The sequence below is a fragment of the Siphateles boraxobius genome, unplaced genomic scaffold (assembly GCF_051911475.1).
Source record: "Siphateles boraxobius isolate OS27281-9 unplaced genomic scaffold, OSU_SipBor_1 41, whole genome shotgun sequence".
NCBI classification, from domain to species: domain Eukaryota; kingdom Metazoa; phylum Chordata; class Actinopteri; order Cypriniformes; family Leuciscidae; genus Siphateles; species Siphateles boraxobius.
The window spans coordinates 17,908,878-17,921,315 of NW_027509042.1; the positions used below are offsets into that span (position 1 = coordinate 17,908,878).

A 12,438-nucleotide genomic window follows, 5' to 3' on the forward strand; every position below is an offset into this window, starting at 1 on the left:
CATAAAACGCATTACCCTTCTGATACATCGGCTTGTATGCGAGCCTGTATAACTCACTCTTCCACTTCTTCTGAAATTCAGCATATGGCTGACTTAAACCAGTATTTTCACTTGCCATCGTGTAGCGTTAACTACAGTAAAGTTGAGCAAGTGGATCAGCTATTCTGAGCTTGTGTGATTGAGTGGAGGCGGAGACTAATTTATATATTTTCATGGTTCCACGTATATTAAATTAAGCAAGGTTGTAGTGTTACATTCAAGCTTTTTTTCACAAGAAAAAAAAGTTAAATATCTAATTTTGGTGATCAAAGAGTTTTAAGGGATCAAATTATTGACTACAGGGGGACTTGAAGACTGGAGTAATGGCTGCTGAAAATTCAGTTTGGCAATCATAAATAAAAACTTTAAAATATATTATAGCGGTAAAGGAGTTACAAGTTTTACACAAATATTTTACAATATATATTTATTATTCTGTATTTCTAATCAAAATAAATGCAGTCTTGGTGAGCATAAGAGACTTCTTACAAAAACATTTAAAAAGTCCAACCAAACCGAACTTATGACTGGAAGCTTATAGCAACACACACATATTGGATTAATTGAATTTTGAATTAAACAAAAAATAGGTAAAACTTTACAATAAGGTTCATTAGTTAACCTAAGTTATCTACATTTGTTAGCATGAGCTAATATTGAACTGCACTTATAGAGCATTTATTAATCTTTATTAATTAGTTAATTTTAATTATTAGTTAATTTCAACATTTACAAATACTTTATTAAAATCTTGTTAGCATTATTTAATGCACTCTGAACTAACATGAAGAAACAATGAACAGCTTTATTTTTATTAACTAACATTAACAAATATTAACAAATACAGTAACAAATGTATTGCTCATGGTTAGTTCATGTTAGTTAATACATTTACTAATGTTAACTAATGAACCTTATTGTAAAGTGTTACCAAAAATTATTGTACCTCAGTAACTGGAGATAAAGGGAATAATCCCTAAATAAAGATGATTTACTTTCAGCAGAATGATGAGGACATACCAACTAATAACTCATCTAAGACTAATGCGAGTTGTGTGGGAGTGTAGAGTTTTATGTAGTCTGTTTTGTAGTATATAAAGCCATGAACCATTATGCAGAGATACAATATGTACTAAAAATGACATTAACCTTTGGCGGCTAATCTGATGTGTAAAGAAAAGTTATTCTCATACAGTACCTACACCAGAATTATGGAGCTATCTTTACACCAAGCTACATGTAATGAAACTTGTATAGCATTATCTTCCAAATTTCAGGAGGGTGATGCAGAGAAAAGAAGCATCAGAAAGCAAAAAAGCTACCTAAGATGTGATGAGAGTGAGAAAAAATGAGAGCGAGTGAAATCAGTATAGAAATAAGATAAGATTTCTATACATAAGACTGTATATAAATAGTTTAAGAGCAAGTCATGATCTGAATTAACTTTCACTTGGAATGAACGATCATTTCATTTCGCAAGGGCAAGGAATCATAATGCACAATAGAAACTGCACAGACGACCTCTAAACCCGAAGCCATCAAATGTTACAGTACGGCAAAAGTCATGATTAGGAAGACAAAGAAATTGGGAGGGCAAAGGCTCACCTTGTGATCTCATCATCTCCCAGCATGCCTTTTGAGATAGGAGAGTACCGAGATGGGGTGGCGGGGGTTAATGGCTGACTTAGATAGCTTTGGGTGCTGATATGGTTCTCCATGTGCTGAGAATAGGCTGAAAATCCAAAACACAAAGATTTAAATGATATTGACGCAATGATGAAAACTCATTTGACAATGTTCTAAGAGGTCATATGTATTAATGTGAAAAATTACATGTACAGACTTGCCAAAGACTAAAATTGCTGAAAATATTTGGTTTGTAAAAGTACTCGTAGCAAGAATGTTATATCTTATTTGATCACTCTCTTTGTGCTTTAGGCACAAACTTATTCTTCTTCCTAGTACATTACCTCTCTTACAAACACTGCTGGTCACAAGTTTAGGGTGAGATATTTTTTTTAATGTTTTTTAATGTAATAAAAAAAAAGTCTCTTATGCTTACCAGGGCTGCATTTATTTGATCAAAAATACAGTGCAAACAGTACCATTGTGAAATATTACAATTTAAAATAAAATGTATATATTTATTTTAAAATGCAATTCATTCCTGTGATGGAAATGGGAATGGTCTTCAGTGTCACATGATCCTTCAGAAATTATTCTAATATGCTGATTTGGTGCTCAAGAAACATTTAGTATTATTGTCAATGAATAGAAAGTTCAACACCACATTAAGCTCCAAAAAGGACCAAAAGAACCCATAAAAGCAGTCCATTTGACTTGTGAGCTGTATAGCTTTAGCTGTATACAGTAGCAATAGCTTTGTGTGCGGAGCAGATTTTACATCATTGTACATATTCTGGTAGGCCATTTGGTTATGACACGTTACCGTTTGGCATATATGATATTAAACCTTGAGAAAATGCATCAAAACGCTAATTTTTCAGAGCTTTGGTGGAGAGCATTGAATATTTAACAAAACTTCAGGCTGGTCCTCAAACAAAGCTATTGTTTGGCTTCAGACATTTTTTTTACAACCATTTTAGTAGCTTAAACATTAGACTGACTACAGAATGCTGCTAGCAAGGTCTTAAGTTTGCTTTCCAATGAATCCATAAACTGATGTATACTGTATCTAAGTGCAATTATATCGGAAAGAAGCAAATGCCAAATGCATGAATGTAAATGAAAGGACATGAGGGTGGCAGAAATTTCATTTTGTGCAAATAAAATAATTTTAAGTCTCCATAATTGATGTCCCTACTATAAAAGATGTGTCCTTATTTCACTGTGTCAGATGTAAAGTGTAATAAAGTCAAGGGTACTCACTGGGCAATTACTAACCGCAGACATCGACAACCCATTTATTTAATTCTCATCAAACAGTCCTTCACGTGTCAAAGCCCTACGCATTGCCTGACTGGATGACAGATATAATGAAATGAGATCACTAATGAAATTGTTCTGTTTACGCCTTCCGAAAAAAAAAAAAAAAAAAAGAAATCACATTGTGAGCACTCACATGTCTGCATGTTCATTTACATGGCTTCAAAAACTCCCTCTGCAACACTTGCACACACACACATGCACTGATTTCTACATATACTGACGCTGGATTTGCTGGATAGGGGAGCTGGCCACGTGATGCACTTCATGATTAAATGCGCTTTTGTCCTTCATGCCTTTAAGCCCTAATGACAGCTTCCTTTCTCAGGATCTAATGCTGGGGGATCTGGCCTGCCACTGGAACATCACCAAGGTGCTACATTATCGACTGTCATCACTCAGCACTTTGCACAGTCAATTTTAGTGGCCGTCCTCATGAGTTGCTGCCCCCATCAGTAGAAAGTGCTGTCTATAGCGACTTTGAGGTAGGATTTAAGCCATTAGTGAGCATGGGACACCAACAAAAGACCATAGAACTGAGGCAAAGTGCCTGGCAAGTTTGTTCACTCTCTGACCATACTGATAACATCCCCATGCATTTACTTGTCCTCCTATGTAGGTAAAAGACTTTGTCTAAAAAAAAAACGCTACAAGAATACAGTATGTTTCAGGATAAGCTTACTTACAGCTGGTGACATCGGGAGGAACGTAACTATCATTCATAAAGACACTAGTAGGTTTTGCCACTTTTAAATAGACAACATCAGGAGTGTTTTTCAAGGCAGTCACGGCATCTTCATGAGTGACGTCTTCAAGGCAAGCAGCATTCACCTGTAAAAGATGAATGTATCAGATGCTACACACACACACACACACTATACAAGTGTGGGGTCAGTAAGATGTTTTAAAGTCTTTGAAATTGGCCTTGTATGCTCATCAAGGCTGCATTTATGTGATCAAATATACAGTAAAACCTGTAATTTTGTGAAATATTTTTACAAATATAATAGCGGTTTTCTGTTTAATAAATGCAATTTATTGCTGTGATGGCAAAGCTGAATTTTCAGCATCATTACTCCAGTCTTCAGTGTCACATGATCCTTCAAGGGTTAGTTCACCCAACAATGAAAATGATGTCATTAATGACTCACCCTCATGTCGTTCCAAGCCCGTAAGACCTCCGTTCATCTTTGGAACAAAGTTTAAGATATTTTAGATTTAGTCCGAGAGCTTTCTGTCCCTCCATTGAAAATGTATGTACGGTATACTCTCTTTGTCCAGAAAGAAAATAAAGACATCATCAAAGTAGTCCATGTGACATCAGTGGGTTAGTTAGAATGTTTTGAAGCATCGAAAATACATTTTGGTCCAAAAATAACAAAAACTACGACTTTATTCAGCATTGTATTCTCTTCCGGTTCTGTTGTGGATCCGCGTTCACGAGTCCGCAGTGACGCTGCTGACGTAAGACGCTGCTGACGTGTATCTAGTGCGTCCGTATATTAGGGTTCAAATAAATATGGCTGGGCAAAAAAATGCAAGTCTTCCTCTGTGTGGAAATCCTTAGACATGTTTGCGAACTGCGAAGATTGTTTTGTTTCCAGCGTGCATCTCCCTCAGACTGTAAACGAAGCTCGGGCGCACCAGACACACGTCAGCAGCGTCTTACGTCAGCGGACTCATGAAAGCGGATTGACAACAGAACCGGAAGAGAATACAATGCTGAATAAAGTCGTCGTTTTTGTTATTTTTGGACCGAAGTGTATTTTCGATGCTTCAAAACATTCTAACTAACCCACTGATGTCACATGGACTACTTTGATGATGTCTTTATTTCCTTTCTGGACAAGGACAGTATACCGTACATACATTTTCAATGGAGGGACAGAAAGCTCTCGGACTAAATCTAAAATATCTTAAACTGTGTTCCAAAGATGAACGGAGGTCTTATGGGCATGGAACGACATGAGGGTGAGTCATTAATGGCATCATTTTCATTTTTGGCTGAACTAACCCTTTCAGAAATCATTCTATGCTGATTAGGCGTTTAAGAAATATTACTTATTATATCAATGTTGAAAACAATTGTTTCTGCTTAATATTTTTGTTGAAACCATGATACATTTTTACAGGATTTTCTTTCTTTCTTTTTTTTTTTTGATGAATAGAAAGTTCAAAAGCGCATTTTTTTTAAATAGAATATTTTGTAACCAAGTCTCTATTGTCACTTTTGATCAATTTAATGCATCTTTGCAGAATAAAAGTTAATTTATTTTATAAAATCTTATTGATTACAAACTTTTGAAAAGACAGACATAAAACATGAATGCCTTATTATTTAATAAGCCAGGGTACAATAATATTCAATTGACAGAAGAGGACCAATCGAAGGAACCTGATGATGACTAAATTTAAGTTGTGATTCATTAACAATGATTGGTGTGTCAGATGCAATTCCTCTACAGCGTATTTGCCCCAAAATAATTGTAACAGAATATTTACAATTGCAGGAGCTCTAAATGAATAGGTTGTACATCTCATTAAATAAAGTGAAGATGATGTCATTTACTAAATTCAGTAAATAGAAAAGTTTTTACTTACAGCCAGAAGTTTATCTCCAATCTGCAGCCTTCCATCTTTGTGAGCAGCTCCTCCCTCAATGATTTTGGTGATATAAATACTGTTGTCCCCAGGAATATGTTGGTTCCCAACTCCTCCAGCTATACTAAAACCTAGACCTGTCAACAGAGGTCAGAGTAAACCATTTGCTGAACCATTTCCTAACGTGAATTATAGTGATCACACAAAAAGACATAGTAGGCTTTTATTTTGTAATCTTTAGATGAGAAATAACTTTACCTTTAGGACCTTTTACCAGCTTTACATCCATAATTTTTTCTGAGACGGCTTTTCTTCTTCTTACGTACAGTTTGACAGTGCAACCTGCATCCTTCAGAGCCTCCACAGCATTGCTGTGAGTTACGTCTCTCACGTCTACATCATTTACCCGCAGTATAGAGTCATTAACTCTGTACAGAGAAAAAGAGGGAGAACACTTGACTAAACAGTCAAAAGAAACCACTATAAATCACATTGATTAAGTGCCATTGAAGTACTTACAAGCAATCAAAACACTAAATTTGTGTATAAACAAAATGATCTATCATTGTTTTACACCACAGACAAAAGCTGCATGTAAGAAAAGCATCAGCGCAACTGCGTTCTGGTTTCACACAAACAGGGATGCAGTTCTATGCAGTAAATAATGTCCTTTCCAGGTTACACACTGAGTAAACAGACATTACGTATAAGATTATTATTGGGAGTAAACCAAAAGACAACTATTACAAACCTTTCCAGTAAATAACGTAAGCAAGCGGAGGATCAGATTTAAATGGTAACGCTTTGCAAAAAAGGTCTCATTTGTTAATAATAGTTAACGCATGAACTAACAATGAACAATAATTATTAATCAATTATGAGGAGGGGAATCATAATTTAGGTCCATGTGGTTATTCATTTTAATTAAACCCAAAGCCCAAAGTTAGGGAAGACTTTGGGTGAGTTCACTGTTCACACTGTAGTTAGGTCTGGACCCAAAAAAATTGTTTTTGTCCTGGTCTGTTTAGCGTTCACATTGGCATTGTTAACACCGAACCTATAGATACTGAACCTAAAGGCATAGGGATAAATTCACAACCTGATTGGTCGGTTTTTATGACGTATATTCCGAGAGAACATCCAAAACAATGTTGTGTGTTGGGATAAATGCGCTCGTTGTACACTTATGTGCGTACATGTGTGCGTCACTTGTGTGTGTTGTGTTCATTTTTCATTCGAACCACACCAGAGTTCATTTGGAAGTGGACCGAGACCCATCTTGTCAGCGCCAAAAGATGGGTTCGGATGGCAGCGTTCACATTTATTCAAATGAAGAGAGCAATCGCACCAGGGTTCGTGTCAATCGAACCAAACATGCCAAGTGACAATACCCTATGAAACAAATTAATATGGATTAAATCAAATTTACTGTTCAGTAGATTTACGTGTTATGACTGTTTTTCTCATAATTGTGATTTTAACTCTATTGAAATTTATAAAGTCTGAATTGGGAGATATAATTTTGCTATTGCGAGAAAAAAAATCAGAATTGTGAGATAGAAAAATTTAAAATGTTATAGGTTTAGAAATTATTTCATGCTGTAACTAGAACTAATACATTATGGCCCCTAAGCACTGCATATATGAATGTTATGCAGATCTATTGCTTATAACAAATTCATGCTTTAATAGTAGAATAAACTTCGAATGTATCAATTCATGCTTTAATAGTAGAATAATCTTCGAATGTATCAATTCAATCAGTCCGTTTTTTTGCTTGCAACCCTAAACGTCTGTGTTTAGCTTCAAGTGGCATCTTCCACGACAGAATTCTTTAAAAATTAAATCTTTTATTGCATTTCAATTCTGACGTTCAAAAGGAAAAAGAACACATTTTCTCCCTTTATTCTGTGGATCTCGCCCATTTTCCACAAGAGGTTTCCGCAAAAATATTAAGCAGCACAACTGTTTTCAATGTTAATAATAATAAGAAATGTTCTAGAATGTTACTAGTCTGGCTATCACCAGACCAAGCTCAATCTTTTAAGACTGAACATGAGTCTGGGGAGTCTGCTCTGTATTTTCTACTGCACAAGAGGCGTGATAAACGGGCATAGTTCAAATGACTCCGTACCCAATTGGATAGTCCTTCAACCAATCAGACCAACGATCCGGGTGACGTGCTTTGCAGAGCGACGTGAAAACTTGTAAACAAACTTGTTAGTTTGTAGCATTGACCAGAGCAATTTTGCGAGCAATTTTATGCTAAACTAAAGAAGCCATTGAGCACCGTCGAGAGGTTCAAAGGAATTGGACTCTATCGTCATCGTGTAAACCCGCCAATAGCGCGCCAGGTGGATAAGCCAGTTTGTGATTGGTTCCCGCAGATTTGTAATGGAAGCAGGATAGAAAAATGTACAGGTTTCCAGCCTGAGCTGCAGGGCGAAATCAAATAGCGGTAGATCGGGCTGGGTTTACCAAGTCTAACATTTTACTGCATTTTCAATGTTTTCTGCAGAATTCAGCACTCTACGTGAGGCAGGTTTAGCAGTCGAAAGTAACTACCACTACTGCTACTTCTGCTACACATAACTGTGCTACGTATGCTACTTGTGACCTGTTCATACCAGCTCAGAAATAAATACGCACTGCTTATGTGCGCGATGTGAAACAGGCCTAAGGAGACATTATTATGAACTTGTCCTTTGAGGGTAATAACATATTCTCTGACCTGAGACTGCCATCCTGTGCGGCAGCTCCTCCTGGGATGATCTTGGTGATAAAGATGCTTGGGTCCTCGCCGATGTGGGGGTTATCGGTACCGCCTGCAATACTGAAACCCAGGCCCGAGTTCCCCTGTAGGGAGGGGGAAAAAAAACATGTCAGAACAAAAAGGAGAAAATGTCAACCAAAGGAAAAAATAGACCTTTAAGCATAATGACATTATTAAATACAAAGAGAAATTAAAGGAGAAATACATGTGCATGCAAATGTTACGGCCAGTTGATCTGTTAATTGGATTCAGAGATATATTCAATTCAGTACAGTATAATGAGGATCTATACATTTAAATTATAGTTAATGCATTAGGGTTCATGAATTAATTAATGTGTTTATGTATAAATGTAGTATTATAAATGTGTATTGTTAGTTCATGTTAGTTAACATATACTGTAAAACTTTCAATGTTAAAAAAGCCCAAGTAGAAATTAAATTTAATAAATTCTGTATTGTCCAAACAATGTAATTCAAGCTTTTTTCTGTCAACATTTGAGTTTAAAACCCTGAGCATGAAAACTGTACAAGTTTTCTTCACTGTACAATCATTATGTAGTTTATTCAGAGCCTCCATAACAATGACATCTACCTTTAAATATTGTATTGTAAATCCTACTGACATTGTAAGCAATTCCTGCCTTTTTTTTTCATTGTCAGCGCAATCTTACCCGTACAAGTGTAATTTCTTCATATTCATATTCAGCTTCTGTTCCATTCACCTGAAAGTTAACCGAAAGACTTTTGTCAATATACAATGTCAAAATATATCAACCTGAGCATATGTCCTCCTCTATTAGTGTCAACCAAATTTTTTTTTTATTTCTGCAAGTTTCTATAATTCAGGAATAACTTTTGTAATTACTAGATTTCAAACAATTATGTACGCCAGTTCAAGTTATTATACGACTGATTGCAGCCTTTTCACAAAGACTGTGAAAAGTCTTTTACACACCTTTTGGAGGAATTGTTTTAAATGTATTTTTGTTTGTTGATTCTCTCACCATATGGCAATAAAATTGCATTTTTTCTTATGAAGTGTTAAGGAACCAGAATCAAAAAAGAGAAATTGGAACCAATTTAGCTTTTTCCCCTACAATTTGCACCACTAGTAGTCTTTTATTTAAATGCACAAATTTACTAATATAATAATGTAGATTATTATAGACAGACATACAGTATAATACCAACATTATACCATAGAAAACAACAGCAATAAGAGATCAGAGGACTGTTCGTTCTGATCTCTTTTACTCAGAAAGAAAAGGTTAAAAAAGCAGTCTTTTCCAGTTACACCCTTGTACCTTATTTACCCCTCAAGAGTGCATATTAGTACCTTAAAGTTTAGTATAAATACCTTAATGTGTATTTAAGCACCTAAATGAAAGGTTACTGACCAGTGACCTTGTTTTCTTAGAGTGTTATTGCTGATGTTTTTTTGTTCATCAGCAGGAATATTCATTTAATAATTTGGCTCGCTGGTTATGTTTTCAAAAACCAATAAGTATTACTCTCCGTTCCATATATAGTAAATCAACTCTGCAGAATTCCTCAGATTTTCTGCAAAAATATGCTGAAATAGCATAAAACAAAATGTCTGCAGATTGCATCTGGGACTGATTATAGGCAAAAATATAATCTTATATAATAAAAGTTGTTGCTAGGAAAGTGCTCTACTTATGTAAGAACAAACTGTTTGGTACAAAAAAAGACTCAATGTTTTCTCTTTCCATTCCTTCCATTTCACCTCAACTGGTTCTACAGTTCTTGGCGCTACAATATTCAGGCAGCATTACATCTCTTGCCAATTACTGGCTATTTCAGCCAGAGAGGCCACAGAAACCAAATCTATGAAGCACACAGACACTAGCTGTCAGCTCAACATGCACTCCAGTCCACTCGTTTTCAATGTTCTGGGTTCAGCACGAGTTAAGCTGTATCAACAAGCATTTGGGGCATAATGTTGATTACCACAATAAATAATTTAGACTTGTCCCTCAATAAATGTCACAGTAAGACACTTCCAATGAAAGTACACCAGGGAATAAACTTTAAAACACCTTTTTTTAAATGTAACCGTAACTTAAACATCTACTGACCTTGAATGTGTGAAACTATATCCAATCTTTCAACTTCTACAAAGTCATGACCACGTAACACCCGTAAACCCCAGTAAACTTCACATGATATGGACAAAGATACCAGAGAGAGAGAGAGTGTGTACATGGAGCAAACCTCACTCAGGACAAGTTGAACATGAGGTTTAATTTAAATGAGGCTGGATAGCTGTCCTAGGTAGAGAAAACTGTTGGACTAAATGCTTGAGATCAACGAAAACAGGCCAAAAATCAGCATTAACACGCTTGTGTGGTTCTGGGGGCTCTGCTTTAAGCTTCTAAATGACATTTTAAGACCTTAAATACTAAACATTTTGCTCTCTCTTTCTGTAACTGCTGCTGAAAACATCCGTTTGTGACAGCAGTAGTGTTGGGCGTGGGGTTTAAAGGAGAGTGAGAGATGCACGTCAATACTGACACTGCCCAATACAGCATTGTACTCTAATCATGCCACCAGCTCTCAGCATGATACTACAATAACATTCATGCTATTACTTCAATGCTTTTATTTTTTGTATCAGTTTTAAAAAGATATAAAATATCCAAAAAGGCCATTTCAGTTTTGCATTACAACATATATTTAACAGATTGTCACAGTTATGAAGGTAATTCCATTGACAATAACCTTTAGTTGTTTTTCTTTGGGAACCATTAGAGGTTTTCAGCACAGCTGAACTATGATGCTAATAACATGCTGCGTATATGGCCACAAACAACCAGCCACATGGATAAGAGCCAATACAGGCATTTACACGATCAATATCAGATTACTACAGTACATCTACGTAATATAACGAACCATAAAAACAGGAATAGACGTACAGTACATGCACAAGGAGTTGTTCAACATCAACACCTGCCTTTATACCTTATTGCTTTAAAGAAACCCCTATTCTAAAAGCATTTATTTATTAAAAGACCATTTGGATTTTGTATACCACAAGCCAGATCGCTATAAATCCAGGCAGACTCGGTATCAAAAATGCGTTATCTCTGGGTAATACAATGCAGAGTTATTTTCCAGATAACATCAAAACATCCAGAACAAATAAATAAAAATTGTAATATCAACCCTTCATATTCCTCATTTTACCTAGTTTTCACCTCAATTAGAGTAAGTATTGTGTTTATTTTTACAGTCAAAGTTTTTTGTTATTTACTGTTGGGTGAGTGCCGACTCTATATCTATATCTAAAGGTAGGTAGGCATTTTTTATAAACACTTTGTTATACTTGTTGAAATTCTCTTCACATCCTGATAGCAATCAATAACAGAAGTGGTGACTTCTGTGGAAGTCTCAGGACCAAAAACTGTTCGTCCAATCATTGCATTCAGGCTGACGATGTCATACCTGCTCGCACGGACATCACACGTCATCAGTGCGTACCATAAGGCTATGCAGACAAACAGCAGCCGCCTTTTATAGTTCCTCCTGAACCAAAACAACAGGCTTATGCTGCGTTCATGCAATGTCGTAACAGTAATTACAAGATGCCAACCCGTGACGTTCTACCCAGAGCTGTTCACGTCCTCAGACACAGATTTATGCGTTTCTACGTCAACACTATCAGCGGCGAAATGAATCTGCAGCAGTCGGGTGGTACAACTCAGAGCTCTGTAAGTCGTATGCGTTAATTATTATTGTAATGTTATGTACTTTGAGACATGAGGTAATTTAACGCCGTCTCTCGTCTTGTGACGCATTGCAGCCTCTGCTGTGTACGTTCATGTGTTTTAGAGTTTAGGCTTTGAAGGGAGGGTGGGATCTCATGCTTTCAAAGCTAGCTTGCTATTGCTAGCCTCTACGATATTGCCTACCAAACCTTTAATATTGGGTGAATCTGTCTTTTGGGTGTCATTCACTAAATTGCAATGTTTGTGTTACATTGAGTGTTACATTCAAGTGCAGATCTACTTTCTTTAACGTTTACAACTACTGAAACTCAATCCACAAATTAAA

At 36.1% G+C, this 12,438-nt stretch overlaps 1 protein-coding gene across 16 annotated transcripts in view; it reads right to left on the bottom strand.

Annotated features, from left to right (window-relative positions):
* dlg1a (discs large MAGUK scaffold protein 1a) overlaps positions 1-12,438 on the bottom strand; it is a 143,390-nt gene that overhangs the window by 36,814 nt on the left and 94,138 nt on the right. For all 16 annotated transcript variants that reach the window (XM_077198741.1, XM_077198738.1, XM_077198737.1 and 13 more), the window contains 6 exons: positions 9,033-9,083; positions 8,318-8,442; positions 5,845-6,014; positions 5,587-5,723; positions 3,672-3,816; positions 1,645-1,771 (listed from right to left, as the gene is read on the bottom strand). In XM_077198741.1, coding sequence (XP_077054856.1) covers positions 1,645-1,771; positions 3,672-3,816; positions 5,587-5,723; positions 5,845-6,014; positions 8,318-8,442; positions 9,033-9,083 — 755 coding nt within the window. The remainder of the gene's footprint in view (positions 1-1,644; positions 1,772-3,671; positions 3,817-5,586; positions 5,724-5,844; positions 6,015-8,317; positions 8,443-9,032; positions 9,084-12,438) is intronic.